General features: G+C 37.2%; 4 protein-coding genes across 8 annotated transcripts; 2 read left to right on the forward strand and 2 right to left on the reverse strand.

Moving 5' to 3' along the window:
- Window positions 1–244: 244 nt before the first annotated feature.
- Window positions 245–4,013, reverse strand: LOC137731638 (ultraviolet-B receptor UVR8-like). Of its 4 annotated transcripts, none has more exons than XM_068470807.1 (7): window positions 3,736–4,013; window positions 3,075–3,160; window positions 2,581–2,856; window positions 2,133–2,482; window positions 1,622–2,023; window positions 1,127–1,511; window positions 245–791 (listed from the first exon to the last, which is right to left on the reverse strand). In XM_068470807.1, the coding sequence occupies exons 3-7, from the start codon at window positions 2,803–2,805 to the stop codon at window positions 549–551; spliced, it is 1,605 nt and encodes a 534-aa protein (XP_068326908.1). In that variant the 5' UTR covers window positions 2,806–2,856; window positions 3,075–3,160; window positions 3,736–4,013; the 3' UTR covers window positions 245–548. The 4 variants fall into 4 exon arrangements, with proteins under 4 accessions (XP_068326908.1, XP_068326905.1, XP_068326909.1 ...); XM_068470804.1 differs by lacking the exon at window positions 3,075–3,160 and adding an exon at window positions 2,999–3,041 and having other exon boundaries at window positions 3,736–4,012; XM_068470808.1 differs by lacking the exon at window positions 3,075–3,160.
- Window positions 4,014–11,837: 7,824 nt separating this feature from the next.
- On the reverse strand, window positions 11,838–15,332 carry LOC137731035 (ALBINO3-like protein 1, chloroplastic). 2 transcript variants are annotated; one of them, XR_011068236.1, is made up of 10 exons: window positions 14,669–15,332; window positions 14,496–14,556; window positions 14,337–14,410; window positions 14,116–14,220; window positions 13,659–13,772; window positions 13,405–13,508; window positions 13,030–13,236; window positions 12,569–12,948; window positions 12,196–12,316; window positions 11,838–11,965 (listed from the first exon to the last, which is right to left on the reverse strand). XR_011068236.1 is itself a non-coding variant. In XM_068470089.1 (9 exons), the coding sequence occupies exons 1-9, from the start codon at window positions 15,197–15,199 to the stop codon at window positions 12,306–12,308; spliced, it is 1,587 nt and encodes a 528-aa protein (XP_068326190.1). In that variant the 5' UTR covers window positions 15,200–15,332; the 3' UTR covers window positions 11,838–12,305. The 2 variants fall into 2 exon arrangements, 1 of the variants encoding a protein (XP_068326190.1); XM_068470089.1 differs by having other exon boundaries at window positions 11,838–12,316.
- Window positions 15,333–16,141: 809 nt separating this feature from the next.
- Window positions 16,142–17,138, forward strand: LOC137732351 (photosystem II reaction center proteins PsbY, chloroplastic-like). Its single transcript, XM_068471660.1, has one exon. It carries the CDS (start codon window positions 16,292–16,294, stop codon window positions 16,889–16,891), a length of 600 nt encoding a protein of 199 aa, XP_068327761.1. The 5' UTR covers window positions 16,142–16,291; the 3' UTR covers window positions 16,892–17,138.
- Window positions 17,139–20,824: 3,686 nt separating this feature from the next.
- On the forward strand, window positions 20,825–21,968 carry LOC137730619 (uncharacterized). Its single transcript, XM_068469600.1, has one exon. The coding sequence runs from the start codon at window positions 21,043–21,045 to the stop codon at window positions 21,865–21,867; it is 825 nt and encodes a 274-aa protein (XP_068325701.1). The 5' UTR covers window positions 20,825–21,042; the 3' UTR covers window positions 21,868–21,968.
- The last annotated feature ends 186 nt before the right edge of the window (window positions 21,969–22,154 follow it).

Raw genomic sequence — 22,154 nt, forward strand, 5'->3', positions numbered from 1 at the left:
TGCAGATATTTCGATCCAATCATACGCTACCATTGCTATGTGAAAATGTTAAAAAAAATGACTCAGTAATGTCACAGTTACACGTAAGTTTACCTTGTTCCCGACTAAAAACTTAGTTTAGTGACCCAAGTGGACAGTGGCCCCTACAATTAACAAAGACAGTGACCCAAGTATACTTGTGTATCACAATACTTAAAGAAAAAGGGAAAGTGATGCATGAACATCTTTCACTTTTCACCGCAGCAAATAAATCATAAATTTAATTGACATGAAATAAGTCATGAAATGAACCTTGACAAATGTATCATCAGCTATCAACAACTACTTGAAGCCTAAGAGCAAGCCAAATTTTCAGAGATATAAACAACCATTTAGCAATCTGTTTTAAGCCCCTATTAACCTAATAAACTTGAAACTTCACAATTCTTTGTTCCTATGTACACAATAGACATGGAAATGCAAACGTCAAATGCAATGAGTTATGATGGTAAATTAGAGGATATAGAGCATTAGGGTGTGGCCGGGAAAGCCGGCGATATCGATTAACTCTATCTGAGATCAATATCGACCAGCTCTGGCTTTCCCCTTTCGGTCTGGTTGGCAACTAGTTCAATGCCTAGTTGCCCTTTGTCTCCCGCCCCAAATGCGTATAGCTTCCCTGACTCGGTGAGTGCAAAAGTGTGGGCGTTCCAGTATATGGAGTTGGTGAGGCTGATCTGTACAACCCGCTCGTTCACTTGCTTCAGTGATGTCACTAGCTCTGGTGCCAATACATTTGCGTGCCTATTTCCCTGTAAGAGACGCAACACACGAACAAGATTCAGAAACTTTGTTAGACTGGACGGCCCTTCATCCTATGCAATGCCCCAAACCGGTGAAAACAAATAACCGTTCACATAATACAACTCTGCAACAAGAAGCTTGTTAGTTACATCTACAAGGAAAACAGTGTCAAATCTCTTCTAGGATGGTGAAGTCATTCTACGGATGTAAGATGATGTGCAGCAATTTGGTACCATTTTGGAACACGTAAATTAATTTCATATATCGACTTTCTGCAATGTGAGTTGAGGAAACCAATTCAATTAAGATATGAAATACGACATACAGCAGTAATAAACAAGACCTGTCCATCGGCGGCAGTACTATGTCCAAGACTAGCTGATTCTCCACAACCAAATGAGTACACATCACCGTCATCTGAAACCACAAAGGTTGTGTAATCCCCTGTAGCAACGTGCACCGCTTTCACCTGGCTCAATGCTTCCACAACCTTAGGAACTGATTCACATTCTTCATTCCCGTGACCTAAGCAGCCATAACGGCCCCAACCCCATGTGCAGACGCGTCCATCCTGCCCCACCACAGCGGCATGCCAAGCACCGGCTGCAACGACCATCGGCTGAAGGTTCAAAACTTGAAATTGTTCAATAAGTCGGGGGTGCTTCTCATCAGTTCTTAACCCATGTCCAAGCTTCCCTCCCAAGCCACAGCCAACAGAGTAAACTGACCTGAAAGGTATCGAGATCACACAAATGAGCAATGCTAATCTTCATATAAGATTTAATGCAAATACTACAATAACAAAAACTGTTTCAGGATGAAGACAGACAATCCTTACATGCCATTAGGTTGACAAGCCAGAGCAAGAAGGTAGCAGTATCCAGCTGCAATTTGCACCACAGGTACATTCTCAAGTGCTCCCAATAAAGGATGAGGCTCAACATCAGTTGGCTCAGTTTGGTGACCGAGTTTGGCATCGTTGCCCCAAGAAAATGTATACACCCTGCCCTCTCTTGACAACACAGCCGTGAAGAAATTTCCTATTGCAGCTTGTACCACAAATATGTCTTTCAAAGACTCAACCAACTGCGGAGTAGTAACCAGCTTCGATCCTTGAACCCCGTACTCAGTTTCACCAAAAGAGTCCTTTCCAAAGGCATAAACTTTCCCCGCATCACTGATCAGCATTGTCCTGCCAGCCCCAGCAGCTGCGTGAATAATTCGAATGCCTTGCAGAGATCTGCAACACAATGGAGTTCCATTAATTTTTCGTTTAAGTCAACAATTTCTCTTTCCTTTTTCTTGCATTTTACAGAATCGGGTCAGAGGAGTGGTCAAGAGTTCGCAACCTGATTGGCTGAGGCCGGCATTCCTCTTCAGTTGTGCCATGTCCAAGCTGTCCTGAGCTGTTTGAGCCAAATGAGTAGACAGATCCTTTTGAAGTCACAGCAATGCTGTGACCGGGCCCTGCTATTGCCTGCGATTTCTCCCTTCGGAAACATGCCTCTCCAGCCAACAAAAACCTCAGAACAAGTTTCCATGAACCCCCACATCTTTGCTTCAATTCTTGACGCTGTTCGGCTGTCATTGGCTTAAATATAGCTCTTTTTTGGCACATGTCCAGAGCAGCAAGCTCCGATATGGACAATTCAAAGTCAGGAGCAAAGTGTGCAGGCTGCCTAAAAAAGGAACATGTTGCCTGCAACAAACACACAGCCAAATATAAACCAGCAGCATTATAAATTTGAAAACTTAAAATGCCGCTGCATTACCAAAATAGAGAAAAAGGTCACTTGCCTCTAACTTTGAAAGGTCTTGAGGATCCAAATTGCAGGCAGTAAGGACATGGAGGACAATGGAGGGGTTGGCAGCTAAAGGGAACTCTCCCGGGGTGGAGGTCCCGAAGCAATGGCGTTGCCGCCTTTCAAATGTTGGTACAGGAGTGGCAACAATAGTGGCAATTGGCTGGTCAGGAATGTTATGGTATTGTATAGTGGGGGTTCCGCTCGCAGTGGCATCCATTTGGCACTGCCAAAATTTCACAGTGGCCAAGCTTTGCAGAGTTCTAAAGTGCTGAAAATTATGAAATATTGGGACAACAATTACTACATTACTCCTCTCAATTATTCAACATCACATTAGCATCAAAAATTTTAAAACTTCAAAACTTTCTTGTTAATTTTATTCACTGGAGAATCTACGCAGCGGTATCTACCTCGAAAATTATGTCATCGATCCACAACTTCAAGTCTCAAAACCTACAAATAGAAAGAAAAAAAAAAAAAACATACCTATAAAACTTCGTTATATGACAGCAAGTACAAGAACATATAATGCAACAAGTTATATCCAATCAACATGTCATGACATCAAACATCTGCAAAATTCGACAAACCAGAGAAATTCGATCAGAACAAAAACCGAAAATTTTCGGACTTTCCGAATCAAGAGGAGTTAACAAAGAAACCCAAAACCTTAAAACAGTAAAACAAACTTGAGGAACACTAAAAGATGGAGACTTTGAGGAGAAGAATACCAGTCTTCTATGAATGGATATTCCAACCGGCAAAAGACAGCCGACTAAAGGAAAGAATTTTGACATCAAAACATAAAATATAATCCAGGTAAACTCGTTTTTACTGACACGGGTCAGATTAATCCAATCAAAATTAACTTCCATATTTTTAATATAAATAACAGGGGTTGCAGATACAAGCAAACTTTTTTGCCAATAATTATCCAGAAAAATCAAAGCTTTAGACAAACCCAGATCAGAAAATCATCGGAGAAATAAAAAAACCATTTGCAAAAACTTGATCAAACATCAAAAGTAATCGAAGAGACAAAGAATCCAGCAGAAACAGAACACAATCACATGCCCAACAAGCTTTGTCAATTCTACATTACGATCGACACAGATCGAGACCCAACAACTAGGAAACGAAGAATTACATATCGGAGCAACCCAAGATTCCTGAAACCCCATCATCTGCATCCGTCAACAAATTGGCAGAGAATTTGACGTTTTTTAAAACAGCAAAAATTGGATCAAATGAAAGAGCAGAGAAGTGGGGTTGTGATCAAAAGGCAGAGAGTTGGATGGGATATTTCTCAAAGGATTTTAAGAGATAAAAAGGAAGGGGAATTTTGGTTTTTGTTGTTTATTTTCAATGGGGGATTTAAGGAGGTGACTCTCTTCCCTTTTATCTCTCTTATTAGCTTTGGGTGGTGATGAAGCTTTTCTAGTTACTATATATTTGTAGTATGCTCATTCCTACACGTCACCTTCTTCCTCTTGACTCTGGAGATGGTAAAACTCCAACTAATTTAATCGCCTCCTAATATCCTTATGGTTTTACGAAAACCAAGGTGAAAACTATCACGAACAAGATAGGAAGCTTTTTTATAATTTTTTTTATTTTTATTTTTATTTTTATTGAAATTATTTTAAAGTCCAGTCGGTTGCATTAGACACGAATGGTGACAATTTAGAATTATTTGGTTCTTGTTTGAGACGTTTTGGAGTCAAATTAGTTGAGAGGGTACCGTATGTTTTCTCCCAAGTCCAAGATAATTAGGACTGTAATTTTATCATTTTTAATTGTAGTCTAGGATTACCACTTCACTTAATACGTAAGGTATCGCAAGGACCCTTCCCGACTTACCGGTTTAAGATCCGTTTGTTCACCCTGGTTACAAGTATCGAAGAAGCAGACGGGGCGTTGAAATGATGCGAAAGGTGCAGTCGCATAAAGTTCCAAATTTGTTAGGACCCTTAAAATTTTAGTTACTTAATATTGTATGTAATAATATTCTATATTTAAAATTGCTTTTGTTATAAATAATGTTTTATATTCAAAAGTTGATTTTGTTAGCACTTTAAAATCTTATTTTGCATTCTTTATAAGCGTAATTTTTTCCTTTTCTAAATATAAAAATTTAGAGTATAATAAGATATTTTGAGTGTTAATAATACACCATAAAAAACAGTATTTTTTTCAGTATTATTATATAATAATGTTACATATTCAAGTGAAACTTTAAAGTTAGAGTTTTTGAAGTTTGTTTTCTTGTTTGGGTGTTTAAGATTGAACTGCTTTTGATTATTTAGTGAACGTTATGTTTGTAGCTCTTTCTACTTATTATTAATGACATTTTAAAACTTGCAATCAGTGAGTGCTAAAGTTTGTTTTGATTTAAGTGATTGTTTTATAGTATCAATTCATTGTCCTACATTTTTTAAGACTATCTTAAGGAGGGACGCTTTTATAAATTTCACACAGGATTCCCAAAATCTCAGAAACGGCCCTACAGAAGAGTTACAATTCGTTTTTTCAGTAGCTATTCACAACTAACATGTATAAAACGTCTGACAAATACGTGTTTTAAATTGAAACTAAATGTAAAGACACGGAATTCCTGGGTAACGTTATTTGACTTCAGCATTCTACATCACGGTCTCCTTTTCATTTTTATAGGTAACAAGGCATTTAACAAAGTGAGAGCTGAGACATTTAGTTCAGGAAAACAAAGTAAGATTTAGTTGACGGCAGGGGGAGATATGCTTATATGGTAGTTAACAAAGTGAGAGCTGTAAGTTGTAACAAGCCAGGGTTTGTGTGTTTTCGGGGGGACCAGATCGAAAAGCCATACTGTTACTACTCGTGAAAGTTATTCTCCTACGCATGATTTGATTTGGCAATGTAAGAACTGTATAAAACCACGAGAGTAAAGGGTTGGCAAGGTCCACACGTACAATATGATATCTCACACTCAGAGCTTGCTTCATTTCCACTTTCGTTCTCTTTTTTGTTTCAATGAAAATCATGCAGTTTGCTGTGGTTTTGGAGATGAAAATCATGCAGTTTGCTATGGTTTCGGAGATGAAACTTGCATTAGGACATTTAGGTACTTGATAAGTTAAAACACATAACAACGTATAATATGTTTGACATACCACTATTTTAATTTGCGTTTTAATTGCATATAAGTTTCTCTAGTCAAGTAGACTACTCAGAACAGTATAATTCATATATACTTGAGTTCTACGGTCCCTTGAAACTAGTTGAACTCAAATAATAACTGGTCCCAATGCATTCCATCTTGGTGCTAATCTACCCAGCACATGACCCTCAATAATTAAGTAGTAATATATTACAAATAAAAAAAATACAAAAACACCTAACTATATGTTTTGCACAAAAATACTTTAAAAATTCAATGGGAAAAAAAGAAAAATCTTTCTCTTGTTCACCTGTTCGTGCTCTAACTGACTATTAATGTAGAATCATTTCCACATTATCAAGTTAATTTTCTAAGAGCTTATTTGAATGTACTTTTAAAATGATCAAAAACGCTTTTGGTTAAAATGTTTTGAATACCAATCCTTAGTAAAAATTTAAGTGGATCATGGAAAAACACTTTAAGTGCTTCATGCAAGAAGCACATATTTGGTGTTTCTTCCAAGAAGCACTGAAAATGCTTTTGAACTCAAAATCAATTTAACCAAAAGCGCTTTCAGACATTTTAAAAGCACATCCAAACGAGCCCTAAGTTATTAGGTTTGAAGTGTTTTTTTAAGCGTAATGTTAGGAAGATGTTAGTGGCACTCCAAACATGTCCTTCCTCACTTATCATAAATAAGTATTTTTTTCTAAATATAAAAAATTAACGGTGCAGAATAACCTTTTTAGAGTATGAATAATAAGTACAAAAAACTACCTTAACTATTGTTGTCACGATACTTTCATACCTTATCTTTTAAAACTGACAATGCCATACCTCATCTTTAGAATTTGTGTCAATGTTATACCTTCCGTTAGCTTGGCCGTTTATTTCTCAGTTAAATGCTGACGTGGCTTGATCTGAGACCCATTTTTTATTAAAAAATTAATAAAATATTATTAAAAACAAAAAAAATCATTTAATATTATTTAAATATTAAAATAATAAAAAAAGTACATAAAAAAATAAAAAATAAACCTCTCCTTTCGTCCCTCCCTCCTCTCTCTCTTCCCCATCTTCTTGCAACCCAGAAAGAAGAAGGAGAAAGAAGAAGAGGAAGAAGAAGAAGAAGAAGAGAAAAAAAAAAAAAAAAAAAAAAAAAAAAAACCCAAACCAAACCCAGTTCGTCCCCCCTCCCCCCACCACAAACTCAACCCCCTGCAATCCAGAAAGAAGGAGGAGGAAGAAGAAGAGGAAGAAGAAGAAGAAGAAGAAGAAGAAGAAAGAAGAAGAGGAAGAAGAAAAAGACAGAAAAAAAAAAATGGGAAACCCAGTTCGTCCGTCCCCCCTGCACCCACCTTCTTCCCTCCACAGCCATTCCCCCCATTTTCTCCGTGCCCAAGTTCTCAACCTTCAAAATCGGCTTGGCAAAGGTTTTCCGTTTCCACCTCAACGGGATCTGGGTTTTTTTTTTTTTTTTTTTTTTGGGTTGCAGGTAATGGGTGCGAGGTTGGGTGCAGAGGGTGGGTGCGAAGATGGGGAGGTTGGGTGCGGAGAGTGGGTGCGGGGAGAAGAGGGGGTGGGGAGTGGGGAAAACAAATTGGGTTTTTTTTTTTTTTTCTCTTCTTTTTTTCTGGGTTGCAGTTGCAGAAAGGGGGAAGAAGATGAAGATGGGAAGAAGAGAGAGAAGGGGGAAGGGGACGAACTGATGTTGGTTTTTTTTTTTTTTTTTTTTTTAAAAAAAATTTTAATAACTTTTTTTTTATTATTTTAATATTTAAAATATTAAAGGATTTTTTTTAGTTTTTAATAATTTTTTAATTAAAAATGGGTCTGGGATCGCCATATCAGCATTTAACTGAGAAATAAACGGTCAAGCTAACGGAAGGTATAACATTGACACAAATTCGTAAGATGAGGTATGATATTATCAATTTTAAAAGATGAGGTATGAAAGTGTCGTGACATCAATAATTGAGGTAGTTTTTTGTACTTTACCCTAAAAACTTATACGTAAAATGTCCAATATGAAAGGACATAATTGAAGAGATCAACAATTCTAAAATACCTAAGATATTTTATATTTAGAAGGAAATCAAAGAATGAAAACTACTGCTTGCCCAGTTTGACAGAATTCGTTGTATTGAGTGTCATTGTACCCCATATTTTCTGTCAAGGACTGGTGTAGCTGGTATCAATTATCTTCAAAATTGTAAGTTGAATTATTAACATAAAGTTTCATCATAAAATTAATTGGCAATATAAAAAGTAATTCAACTCATAAGCCGATGCAAGATTACTCCTTCTATCAATGTGAGATTCATTCTTAACACATTCCCTCAAAATGTGTCAAATTTTCAAACCAAACACATGAAAAACACAAACGGGATGACGTGGAGCACGTGTGGCTGTTGGACTTCACACGTGAAACAATTTGTTCTAATACCATAAAACAATTGATATGACACCATAAAAGTAATTAAAATAATATGGAAATTAAAATCAAAGTAATGAGCTTTGAAGAATGATCGAAACAATTGGGTGCTCTATTTGATTTATGAAATTAAGGGATGATCCAAAAACTTAAATTACAAGAATATGCTAATCGAATATTTTTTTTTTTTAAGATAAAAGAGATGTTCCTTTTTTATTTTACTTCCTCAAAAGTTGTAGAGTGAGGTCTCAATGATCTTCATCGTCCGAAAGCAACGTGAATGGGATCTGTCGATCAACAAGGCAGGTGTTGGAGGGACACACATGCAATCGAGTTAGCTGTCGAAAATGGAAGGAAACATCAAGCATAGGCCTTCATCATGCATGCAACTTGTATCGACGACACAAAAACCGTCTTGCATGTTCAAGACTTGCATAAAAATGGAACCCAATTTCCATCATGCAAAAAAGTTAAAAAGCTTAAAATCATAGTTTTTCCTTTTGATCTCCATTAATTAGTGTGCCAATTGTAATTATTAATATTATCTTTACATACAACGTTATTCTTTGTAATTGAAGTACTCTATATAAGAGTCTGTTTAATAACTATTTTTTTTGTAGTGTTTGGTTCGGAGAGATGAAGAAGATCAATGATGGATGATATGAAAGATGTAGAAAAGGCATATAAGGAAACACATAAAAAGTAACAACTAAAAACCAACATACAAAAAACAATTTTAAGTTATTTTCACTTTTCATTTTTTATTTTCATTCCTTATTTCTTTTTCTTTTCCCTCTCTTCCATCATTCTTCTCCCTCTCATTTGTGCCATATACTTTCTTTGTATCTCAAGCATATCAAACTTCAATAAAAACTAAAAACAAAATAGTTCTCATAATAACCCTAATTTACTATTTTCTTTTCTAGTTTTTTCCTTTACCGAGTAGGCTTACACGGGACTTTCTCCTTCAAATCCCTTTGCTTCCTTTTCAAAATGAGATCATATATGTTACTGAAAATAAATGTGTTCTATTCCACAAACCCTTTTAGCTAACTTAATTAACATTTAAAACAGTCATTATCACTCTAAATAAGTCATTATACACACTATGTTATTACAAATAACTTATATTAACTACTTTCTAAAGTATATTTTTGTACAGTAATAATAAAAAAAGTATATGTCATAAACTTACCAGGGCGAAGTCCATATATATATATACATATATATTTAGTAATATATTTCTGTAAATGGGACTTTAATAAGTCCCAAATAAATTTCCCTACAACATATGATAATATTGATGTTGAAAAGGTTTAGGATGTTAAAGTGGCCAATATTTATGTCTGATTATCTGATTACAATTCGGTAGATCAATATCGAAAACAATGGTGATATGGATGCCCTTGAGGGGAAGATCCAAAACAATGGTGATATGGATGCCTTTGAGGGGAAGATCCAAAACAATGGTGATGCAGGCATGGATCAGCTTCATCATCAACATCATTATTAGCAAGATTTCAATGTCGACACGAATAAAAAATGCATGCAGTAATTTGTATATTTATATATTTACATGACACTTGTGAAACAGACAGCTGCTGCTGCTGCACCATCTGTCCTTTTGTTAATGTAAAGTAAACTCATCATTTGTTTAATATAGTCATTTCATATTATTTTTTCATGTCACCTTGTTGCTCGCTAGGGTTGCTGGATCTAAGGTGTAATATTTCTCTAAGATCCTTCCACGATTACGTTTCTCACAAACCTGAAAACTATTGCTTGATGAGTGTGGTTAAAGTTGATCTGTCCAGCCAAAATTAAAAGAGTTTCTCGCTGTTCTAACTTCTAAGGAATGATTTGTCATATGAAATACCATATTATCAATAGCATTTAACGCAATCAAATATATCAAATATAATAAAAATATATATTTTTAATTACACCGAAATCCTTTATAATAAAACTTAAAGATTTGTCAGACTATGAAAGCAGTTAAATCGATATAATATAAGTGTAACTAATAGTAGTCGTTGGCTCTATTCTGAAATATTTTAACAAGAATGCCTGACCAAACCAAGTCGAGCTTCATTTCCAAACCAACGTTCGAGCCAGATAGCTACATGGGATGATAATTAACGATTGCATAATTTGCATTAATATGATCATTAAACTCCTTTAATTTGACAAATTAGTTTCCAAAGCTTTTGCGACATATGCACGGCAGACAAAATGAAAATGCGTGCCATGCACTCGATCTGCATGTGTCTGCACTGTGCACTGCAGGCTGACAGCCTCTACTTACATACTTCGGCTGCATGCATGCCATGGCTGATAAGAAAAGTTCCTGACTTTTTTTTTGCGCATGAATCATGCATGCATGTAGAATTGAGAGTGTTAGTAAAGTTTTCACTAATATTTGCATTTTTTTTTTTTTGCATATTATTTATATGAAGAGGACGAGGGATGGTGCTAAGATTCATAATCGGTTGACAATGTAGTTTAAATTCGCTTTTAAAAAGAATTAAACTTAAGATCTCTGATTTACAAATGAAAAATAATACCATTAAATTATAGTACTAAACTGCTAATTATTGCATTTAAGTCTTTTCACTTTTATCAAATTCCATGGGTCAAATTATTCATCACATAATATAACATCTAGTCAACTTTTAATATCGACGAATTGTGATCTCAACTCACTGATCACTAATTAAGCAGCATTATTTTGCAACTAATTATAATGCTATCGTTAAATTATCAATTACTTGTAGCATGATCTAACACTATCAAGTTCAGGTGAGAAATAATTAACTTCTTTCCTCCTTTTTTTCTTGGGTCAATGAAATCAACTCCTTTCAAATGCCATCAATTATTGTCGTGCTGACAAACTAGCTAACACACTCAAGTTCAGGAGAAAAATAATCTCAATAACACACCTGACACTGACATGTGAATTGCATGTAATAAAATTATACTTAAAAAAAAAAAAAATAGAACAAGCTTGTACTTCAAATTATATATTATATGAATATAGATATATAGAGTATCTTATTTATTTTCTTGTAAGGAGTATATAGTATTTTAAATTTAGATTTTATTTATGTAAAATGCATCTTTTTAACGCAAAAATTGATATATTTTTATTAAAAACAAATGTTGACAAATAAAGTTACTCGGGTAAATAAGTAACTATAAAATAACTACTGGAGGGTAACTCTGAAACAATAAAATAAAAACCCATAAGATACCATTAAGACAAAAAAAAAAAAAAAGTTTAGGTTAAGATATTATTGAGTATAAAGAAGAGAATTAGCTTCAATTTAACGAGTTAAATATTACACTTTTCTAATTGAAGAAACATTATTGTAGGTTACCTTCTACGCGTACGCTAAGGCAATAAACACATATACGTTAACTACCGGCTGCACATGTCTCCGCTAAACACTGTCTACGCCTATACGTATATGTCTCAAAATACCATACATGACGACTCACACCATTGACGAAGAAAATATGCCATATCACAAGTTGTATACAATCGTGACTGAACCGGCTACACCCAAGCATTAATCTCTCCAATTGAAGGGAACTAGGATACCATAAAAAACCAAGCAGGAAACCAGCTGAGAACAATTGGTGTGCAAAAAAATAAACAAACAAACAGGTAGAGAGCTACACAACGAATTTAACCAGCTGAAATTTTATATCATTTATTGGTAAGTTGTGTGGTGACACAATGAGCAATAAAAAAATCTCTAAGAACATCTGCATAAATCTCCTATCCATTTTCCCTCTTCTCACCTAATATAACAGAAAAATAAAGAAAAAATTGTTACATAGATCATACACGCATTCAAAAACTTCCAGCTACAATGCAGAAACCTCAAAATCTTCTCGTTGATCCTACTCGTCTGTCTTGGATATGATGTAATATACACCCTGTGATTGCTTTTTAGAATGTTCGGCCTGCTTCCCATTTTCTACTTTGACAATATATAACTAGCGTTGTCGATCTGATTAACTTGACTCACCAGTACTGTCGCAATGCTTGCATTCTGGTTGGTTGGTCACTCCCCTCTCACTTGATGTGTGCTTTCTCCAGAACCTTTTTATATCCATAGTGATCGTGGAAGTTTGTACTTCAACTGCTTCCTGAAAATCAAAGAAAAAAAAATTGCAGTTGCTAATCAGAAGGCAAGTTAAAATAATTCAAGCATACGTTGATTTAGTTTACTAGAGCCCTTTTTCTTTTGCTTAAGTCAAACGATTGTATTACGGAGGATAAATTCCAATGAGAAGCCTAAACTAATTGTTCTCGTCTAAATCTTCTTTATTATACCGTAGTAACCCTACACATTAACAAAGAAAGCGCTAACTGCAAATATCAAAGCATAGCCAAGATACCTTTGTCACCTAGACTTCCATTCAACTTCTGCTCATCCCTCCTATCAGCCTCAAAATCAGTAGAAATTTCACTGTTTTCCATCTGAAACTTGGACATTTTGTTGTGGTCTCCTTCCGTGTCCTGTCTAGACCGATCACCATTCACAGAAACTCTAACATCAGAGGAATCGTAAGTTGTGGTCTGAGATTGATGTTCTTCACTCTTGTCCTCAACTAATCCAACTTTAACTCCATTTTCATTCTCATGTAACCTGGCTTCTCCCTCATGTCTCTCATTAGTTATTTGAGTCACTTTTGCTGCAGCCTCTTCAGCTTTCCTCTTTTCTTCTTCTTCTCTTTGTTGTTTCCTTCGCGCTTCTTGCTCCTTTATCATTTTGAACCTGGAATATCACAAAATATTAGGAACATAAACCCTCAAGTGCAGCCAAAAACATAGAGAAATGACAGGAAAGACTATTAACCTTTCACCGGGTCGTAGACCCTCTGGCGTCAACTTTTCTTCTCGTTTAGCATCCTTTGGTATTGATTTTAATTCAGACACAGACTTTAGAATTTGGGGTTCATCTTCCTTGCTAATGTTATCCCTTAATTGAGTAACAGGATTTTTTGCACCCCCAAATTTCTGAAGCCATACTGATTGTGCTGTGGTCAATATGTTATTTGTGAACCTGCACAAACATTTATGAAAGATGTAAGATAACATAGGGAAGACTATCACCAAAAGGTAAAGTTACCAGTGTCGTTCTGATGCAGATTGATGATCCACTAGAATATGAAAAATACAAATAAAAACTTCTATGGTGTTCATAGAACAAAAGGGTTTTACATATGCTCACCAATAGAGACTTAGACCAGAAGGCACTGATAGAGAAAAATAACCGATAATCAAAGGAAGAAACTTGGTAATTGCCTGAGAACTCTTCACATTCGGATCGTTGCTCTGAAAAAAAGGATACCACGTGAAAAGAATGAGTAATTGTAAATCTGGCTCAAATCAGAAATCCCTGTACCAAAGAAGGTCAGACATAGAAGCGCTAGTGAACTTTATCTAACCAGGCTTTGGACCGGGGAAATGAGTCAAATGACTGACCTGTGGCTGTGTTGACTGCATAATTTGAACAGATATGTACTGTGAGATAACCAGCAAAACAGGCAGCGCAAGATATGCCAGCGTGTCTGACCATCCAAGGGGTGGATGACCATCCTGAAAATTTATAAGAAACCAAAAGTGAAAATGAGATCCACAAACCATAGGTGGTCGTAAATATATATCTAGTAAAGTGAACATCAGAACGATCAAATTTCAAGCGAATACAAAATCTCCACAAAAACAAAAAATAAAGACATTAAGAGTAGAAAACTGGAAACAAAATGAGAGAGCAATTTGAGATTTGCGAAAGTGTTGAGTCTGAACTAGATAGCTACATAATTTCGAGGAAAAAATTGTAAGGCTTGTATAGAATACAAGTTATAAAGATTTGTTGTTACTCAGGGCAATAAACAGAGATAAAGGGAGAGTTTTAGCTTGAAGGTGAAGAAACACTCACTACAAATGGAAAAAGCCAAGAGATGCCACTTCCATTTTGTCGAGCAGCAACCGTTGTAGGACCAGCCAAGGAGGGTATCCAGAAGAAGCCTTCTGTAAGGAGTCCCTTTATATAGAAAAGCCACACACTTAATAAGAGCTCGGAGTGATTATAAAGCAAAATGTAAATAAATAACAGGAGGTTACTAAAAACCAATTAACACGAATACGAGAGGATGGTACCTCATCTGCCACATTTGAAAGAGCTCTATATAACCCAATCCACACTGGGATTGTTGCAAGTGTAGGCAAACATCCTGGCGCAAAACGAAGTGAAAAACCAAGAACGATAAGATATATAATCAAATTGTAAGTTAGAAGAGTTTTGGAATTAGCTTATACCTGCCAAAGGGTTTATGCCTGCTAACTTGTATAATCGAGCAATTTCGAGTTGAATTCTCTCCTACAAGTAAAAGTTTACAACTTGAGCTCATAAAAATCTAATTTTCAATAATTGATGAAATGGGTTTGATTAAATTAGGTGAAAGAAAGATGGGTATGCATTGCATTTGCACCTGATCCCCAGCATAGCGCTCTTGCACAGCTTTCACTTGAGGTTGCAAGGACCGCATAGCCATGGCGGACTCCACCTGCTTCTTGGTCAACGGGAAGGTAGCAGCTTTAACAAGAACGGTCAACAGTATGATTGCGAAACCATAGGAGTACGGAACGTGCACAGCAGAAAGCCCATCTTTCAGAAACTTGAGAACGCTCTCGAGGTAACTGGTAATCCCAGAAAGCCAATCGCTGCTCTGTTTCGAAGTAGTCAAATTATCCGACGACGATGACGACACCGCCGCATCGGCCACCGTGTAAAGCAAGCTCTCGGCTTTACCGAACAGCTCCTTCAGCACAGCTCCGGCATCTTCCGGTTCGGGAATCAGACCGGGACCCAGGCCGAGCCGGGCCACGGCGAGCGAGCCGCGGAGGAGGGGATTGGAGTGGGGGAAGCCGTAGTGGTGGTGGGTTCGAGGGAGGAGAGGGTTCGGGGGCTTGGGAGATGGGGCGAGGACTGGGCTGGGTCGAAACGACGATAAAGTAGCCATTTTTGGAGGGGTTTGGGAATTTGGGAAATTTAGAAATCCTAAAAGCTTGAGCTGGAGCAGAGAGATGAGTGTGGGTTTTTAGCATCTCTTGCTCCGATTCATGCGATTGCGAATGTTTGGTTTTCCAATTTGACGGGACTCTTGGAAGTTGGGAGGGTGACCAAAATGGCAAAATATCAATTCAACGACTTGTCGTTTCGTTTTCACCTATTTGTTGAACTTGCGAGTTTTGAGCTTTGTTTCTATTTTCCAAGAGTTTTGGGCTTTGTTGCCTCTCCTAAAATCTATTGGATGACAAGCACCTTCTCCTTGTCGATGGCAAAAGGCCATGTTAGAGGTTCAATGGCTTGGGGCCCATGGTATCGTAATTATGGATTTATATGCTCTATTTCTTGATCATGTATTAGATTAATTAGGAAGTAGCTAATCCCGTACTCACTTCGTTTATGTTCTATTCTTGTTTTGATCAGATATTAGATTGGTTAGGAGGTAGTTGATCCCGTACTCACTTCGTTTATGTTTTATTATTGTTTTGATCAGATATTAGATTAGTTAGGAGGTAGTTGATCCCGTACTTACTCCTGCTACGCTCTATTCTTGTCTTGATCATGTATTATATTGATTAGGATGTAGATGATCTCGTACTCACTCGTTCTGTACTCTAATCCCGACTCTCCTAACTCACAACTTCTCTTATATCACATAACTAAATGTCATCGTAGATTTGATATATGCATATAGCCATGCATGTTTCCCGACTATTCTAGAGGCTAATTAGTGAAAGGAACTTAACACAATTTGTGGTTTAGCCATCAATAAACTCAAATTACAAGAAGTGATAAGAAATTGTAAATATGAGGTTCTTGTTACACCAATCACACTCTAGATAAGGAAAGAATCCACACCCCATTTCTATTGGTTCCCACCCCCCTAACTTTGCCCCACATCTATATTTCCCACACTCCCCACTCCGAACCAACCATTGAATCCCATCTGATCTCACTTCCCTCTGCACTGCACACAACTGAAACATCAAACCAAACCAAACCAAACCAACCAATCCCAAGCTCTCCACAAGAAAACCCTAAACAAATGGCAGCGACCATGGCAACAATGGCAATAATCAACGTAAAGTGCTTGAGCTCCACCACCATCCCCAAAGTCGCCACCAAGCTAACCGCCGCAAAGCCCACCTCCCTCCTCTCATTTCAAAACCTACCAAAAGGTCTAACCCTCTCAAAACCTATTGAACTCTCCAACATGTCCCCTTCCCTCGCCGGCACCGCCATCGCCGGAGCCATCTTCTCCACCCTGAGCGCCTCCGACGCCGCCCTGGCCGCCCAGCAAGTCGCCCAAATCGCCGAAGGCGACAACCGCGGGCTCGCCCTCCTGCTGCCCATCATTCCCGCCATCGCTTGGGTTCTGTTCAACATTCTCCAACCGGCTCTCAACCAAATCAACCGCATGACAAACAAGAGCGTGGTCGTCGGGCTCGGGCTTGGTGGGTTGGCTGCGTCCGGGTTTGTCTCGACGCCCGAGGCGTCCGCCGGCGAAATAGCCATGATTGCTGCTGATGCCGCCGGTGACAACAGGGGGCAGCTGTTGCTGTTTGTGGTGGCTCCGGCGATTCTGTGGGTGCTGTACAACATTCTACAACCGGCTTTGAACCAAATCAACAGGATGAGGTCTTAGAGCGATGGTTTTTTTGTATAGGGTGCGATGGCACAATTGTTGATGAACTTGCTTGTAATTGCACCTTTGTGTTAATGGCATATTAATATGTGTCTATATAATCTGTTTATTCACTCGAGCAAAACGGAGTTTGAAGCTCATGGGTTTCCACGATAATGCATGGTCATGTTGTCACCAATTGTAATGTACAATTGGGAGAGAAACATTATATATCGTCAATTTGATAACTTTGTATCGGTGTTTCAAATCAGTTAAATTATATCATTGTGTTTTAACTTTTTAACTTAACGATACACAATTAGCTAGTCATTTCGTAACAGTGACATTACAAGTGTAATGCAGTTATTCCCTACAGTTGGACATCTGCTAGGTGCTAGTTAATAGTCTAGTGAAAGATTAGTGTTAGAGTCCTGGATTAGATAAGGCATCAACTCACATTTTAGCTTCGCCAAAAATATTTCGAACTTGATGCACTCTGAGAACATCTCCAACCAAAGACTTCAATAAATTAATATTTTAATGAACAATGCATGGTTATATTTTTTACCGTCTCCAACCGAGGGCCAGGTCAAATATAACCCTGTCACAAAAAACCATCTCCAACCGAGGACTAAAGGGTATATTGCAACATAATTTATTATTTTAATTGAATTACTATGGTTACTTAAACTAAATTACCTCAATAACTCTATGTTATGGATTGTCAATAATTTTCATGTTGTTAAATGTTTTAAAAAATGTTTTTTAAGTTTTATGTTGTTAAATTTTTTTTATATTGTTTAATGTTACTTAATGTTGTTTAATATTGTTTAATATTGTTTAATGTTGTTTCATGTTACTTAATGTAAAAAAAAAAAAATATGATGTCAGCATGTGGCCTTGCCCGGGCCTGTTGGCTGGCTCATTTGGGTTGGCCGAATGGCCCTTTGGCCTCTTTTTGTCCAGTGGGGCCCACGAGTCCTTTAGTCTGGCCCTCAGTTAAAGACGATTTTCGAGCTATTTTCGGCTCTATAACCATCTAGACCATTCGGTTGGAGATTGTCTAAAGTCTCATGACTTTATGATTGGTTCGTACAACGAACCTCAAACACAAGGTGGCCGTATCTCATATGTACTCGCAGGTAAAGAATAAAAATAATTATAATTTCTTTTACCGGTAAACATCGCCCTGAAAGGGTAAACGCATTGACAAATAACAGTTGAGAATCTGTGCTTGAATCTCCATACTCTCCTCTGACTATTTTTTGGGCCGAACCACACCTAAAAAATCCCTATTCAAAGCAAGTAATAACCCGGTCCATAATGGTATTGTGGACACCCCAATCCCATCTACCAAAGGAATTCGGCCCAATAAAAAAAGAAAATACTTGTGTCCCCCTCGTAGGGGACTTACTTGTCCTTCTATTTACGGTTAACAAACTTTTACCGTCTGAACATCATATACAGAACTATTCATTATCTTTATCATCACTTAAAGATCATATATATATATATATATATATAATTATTTGATTTGGAGATCCTGAGCCATTCATATGCATCAAACAAATGAACGGAACATCTTAAGGATGCTACTTGTTACCAAAACCGTTAATTGGTTTAACACGTATGAATGATTGTTTGCATATATGACCTTTAATTAGTTGATGATAAAGAGAACGAACAGTTCCGACTATGATGTTCAGACGGTAAAAGTTCATTAATTGTAAGTGAGGGGCAAGAAAGTTCCCCAAGAGAAGGGGTTGGGACACAAGCATTATCCAAAAACAAAAAAATTTATTAGAAGAATTAGGAAGTTTTCCCTAGTGTACATCAAAATTGCATATTTAAGTTCCACATTTAAGCAAGAGCCATTATATCATGTTATGTTCAGATGTGTAACTTAAATGTGTACTTTTGATGTGCACTAGAAAATTTCAGAAGAATTAGTCGGTATGATCCCAAACTTTATCTTTGAGTGACCTGCTAGACTTACCACATTTTGTCCATCACATTTGCACCATTGCTCCGTCAATATAGGACTCACTAATACAAACAGGTTTCACATCCATGATTAGATCATTTGGAAGTTCTTTCAAAATGACTGAAGAAATTTTTGTTGCAAGTATTTTTGGGTTCCAAAAGCACATCAAATGCAGTTTGAAAGAAGTATCAGTTATGTGGTTATTTTTGCAGGAAACACTTCAAGTGATTTTACAGGATTTCACTTGCATTTTACTAAGGAGTTTTTCTAAAAACACTTTCATCAAAAGCGATTTAGACATTTTAAAATCACTTTCAAAGACACCCTAAAGAAGTAGTACAGATATACATTGTAAAATTTGCTTCTGCGCTGTACAAAATGTAGTGACGATAACATTTTTTATTCTTTTGAGGCTTGTGCGGCACATGAAATGGAGGAGCCTGAGTGGTGTTCATCGCAACTAATCAAGATGGAAGACGTAGCTAGGCTTCAACAATAAACAACAGATGTGATCACAGGTCACGGAAGCCATGCAACAATGTCAATATGCATATGCGTATGTAACCAATGCAATGTTCATCACTTTGTTAACAAATATCAGGTCGAACAGGACTCCAGAAGAATGCCACTTCGACTCGTGCTTGCACACTTACACACCACTTTTCCCCTCTCTGGTTGGTCATAGTAAAGTTTTATATTAATCTTCTTTATTTATTAATGATCTTCCTTAAACTACAGTTACTTTTTACATAATTAATTAACGCATAGTTTTGTGGCTGAGGCAACTGAGTGGTTGGTGCATTCCATAATTCCATTCATTATAATCTCCATTTTCTTTTGGAAAATGCTAGGTAGACCATGTTTTTAGAGCATATTGTATAGACTACATAATATGTTGATTAATGATTGAATTTTTCTAATAATTTAAAGAAGAAATCTAACCATAGAATGAGTTAATGAAGGCTCACTGGAGGTAGATGCCCCAACTCAAGTCATTTCTTGTTAAGCTACAGACTGCAGTGATACACATACACGTATTATATTTGAAGAAAGTATATGTATTTAATATCAAGCATACTCCTATATAAAATATAACATGAGCAAAAGTGCTCATGTTTCATCATTCAAAAGAAAAACTCATTTCTCGCCTCTCATGTATTAATATTTTTCTCTTCATTTTGCCACTTTCTATTACCACACAGAAATTTTTGTAACATTGAAATTGTGATGAATCATCATTTGAAATCATCCCCATTTTCATATTAGGTATAAGCCATACCATAATAAGGTTTTGTTAGTTATTTTCGGATTGCCCCCATTAGAAGAAATTTCTAACTCCGTCCCTAAATCTAACCATCACTCGCCACATTATGTAATCTATAAAAATATGATTTAAACATATGGTCTCTCTAACATTACTCTTTCTTTTTTATTCATGCAAATAAGGACATGGTGTTTAATAAAGGTCTTAAAGATAAGAAGGAAGTTTAATATCATATAATTATTTACACTATCCATCTGTTATGTTCAAGTAGCTCTAATTAATTAACTGGCTAACAAGATTACAATGTTTTAACTTTTATACGTGTCAATTAATATATTCTTTATTATATAATACATGCCATTATATGACTAATGACTTCCTCCTTAGTCATGCTACATTAGTACATTGGGACCTTGGTCTCATCATTTTTTTTTGCCGAATTATATAATTGACTACCAATATATTTATTATTAGAATAATTTCTTGTTAAAGTAATTTATATTATCGAATTGTGAATCTAAAAATAGATTCCGTTGTATAGTTAAAATTTGCAGTCTGGTAACAAAACAAAAAACTTCCATCTGGCAACGTAATTGATGTGAAGTTAGAGTTTTTCTTTTGAGTAAGTTTAGGGGACGTTAGTTTTAGTTTCAATTTACCCTTTTAAAATGAGGAGTTCAGCTAGGAAACAAATACGATTGAGCGAATACATCTCTTTCCTTTTTGTTGCTGGAAACTTGGAAAATATATACATCTCCGTCCCCCTCCAACAAATTCCTACAAAATAGATGCCTATATAATATAGGGTTCAAGGGATAGGAGGAAGAAGACACAAGCCGAAGAGAACTGACGGAGGTTTTTATAGAGAGAGAGAGAGAGAGAGAGAGAGAGAGAGAGAGAGAGGGGAACTCATGCAGAGATAACATGAAAAACAACACTCCGACTTTCAAGTACTTGTTCCTCTCTCTCCTCCTTCTCACTCTTCCCATTCTCCTTCTCGTCCTCCGTCTCCAACCCCACAACCTCCACAGGACGGCCGCCACCTCCGTCGCCACTACACACAATAAAATCCTCCCGGTTATACAACCCGAATCCCAACAAGAAACAGAAACCAATACCACATCCGCTAAAGACATCCGAATCCGACCAGGCTACACCTCCTACGAAGCCTACCTCGAGCGGCAGGTCAACAAAACCAACAACCCTAGGCTCCGCCAGTTATGGACCACACGCGACTGGGACCGAAAAATCCAAGTCTTCTCCCAAGTCTTCCAACAAATGAAGCGCCAGAACCTCCTCACCGACAATTGCAAGGCCCTCTGCATCGGGGCTAGAGTCGGCCAGGAGGTTGAGGCGTTGAAGCGAGTCGGGGTGTCCGACTCGGTCGGCATCGACCTCGTACCGTTCCCTCCGCTCGTGGTCAAGGGCGACTTCCACAACCAGCCGTTCGGCGACGACACCTTCGACTTCGAGTTCTCGAACGTGTTCGACCACGCTCTGTACCCGCGGAAGTTCGTTTCCGAGATCGAACGGACGTTGAGGCCCGGCGGGGTCTGCGTTTTACACGTGGCAATCTCGCGGCGGACGGATAAGTACTCGGCGAATGATCTGTATAGCGTGAAGCCGTTGGTGGCGATGTTTCGGAGGAGTAAGTTGGTTCATGTCAAGGAGGTTGACGGTTTTGGGGCAAACACGGAGGTGGTTTTTCAGAAACGGCAAAAGGGGAGCCCATCCAACGGTCCCAATTGATTGATATAAACCAATTGTCACTCTGCAAATATGTGCAATATAATTTCTTGTTTAATGGGAAAAAAATTATTCAAATCATGTCATTATTTGTGTATATGCATTCCTGCTTGAGCAATGATTTTCATCTAATCTCTGTTAGAGAAACATAATCTTTCTTCACATGAGAAATGATAAGAAGACTCTGAGAATTATAAAATGTTGTGCCTCAAAAAAGAGACGGCATATAGTTTATGAAGAATTTAACTATTCAGAGAGTCTCCTTAATTAGCATTTCTATTATTCACATT

Source organism: Pyrus communis, chromosome 4, assembly GCF_963583255.1.
Source record: "Pyrus communis chromosome 4, drPyrComm1.1, whole genome shotgun sequence".
NCBI classification, from domain to species: Eukaryota; Viridiplantae; Streptophyta; class Magnoliopsida; order Rosales; family Rosaceae; genus Pyrus; species Pyrus communis.

What these genes read in the sequence shown, in the direction of transcription:
- LOC137731638 (XM_068470808.1), bottom strand. Translation starts at nt 2,805, where the DNA reads ATGGATGCCACTGCGAGCGGAACCCCCACTATACAATACCATAACATT. An exon ending in TGCCGGCCTCAGCCAATCAG is followed by an intron (nt 2,024 to 2,132) that starts GTTGCGAACTCT and finishes ATTGTGTTGCAG; the next exon opens with ATCTCTGCAAGGCATTCGAA. An exon ending in GCTTGTCAACCTAATGGCAT is followed by an intron (nt 1,512 to 1,621) that starts GTAAGGATTGTC and finishes GATACCTTTCAG; the next exon opens with GTCAGTTTACTCTGTTGGCT.
- LOC137731035 (XM_068470089.1), bottom strand. Translation starts at nt 15,199, where the DNA reads ATGGCTACTTTATCGTCGTTTCGACCCAGCCCAGTCCTCGCCCCATCT. An exon ending in TTTCAAATGTGGCAGATGAG is followed by an intron (nt 14,221 to 14,336) that starts GTACCATCCTCT and finishes TTCTATATAAAG; the next exon opens with GGACTCCTTACAGAAGGCTT. An exon ending in GGTCTACGACCCGGTGAAAG is followed by an intron (nt 12,949 to 13,029) that starts GTTAATAGTCTT and finishes GTGATATTCCAG; the next exon opens with GTTCAAAATGATAAAGGAGC.
- LOC137732351 (XM_068471660.1), top strand. Translation starts at nt 16,292, where the DNA reads ATGGCAGCGACCATGGCAACAATGGCAATAATCAACGTAAAGTGCTTG.
- LOC137730619 (XM_068469600.1), top strand. Translation starts at nt 21,043, where the DNA reads ATGAAAAACAACACTCCGACTTTCAAGTACTTGTTCCTCTCTCTCCTC.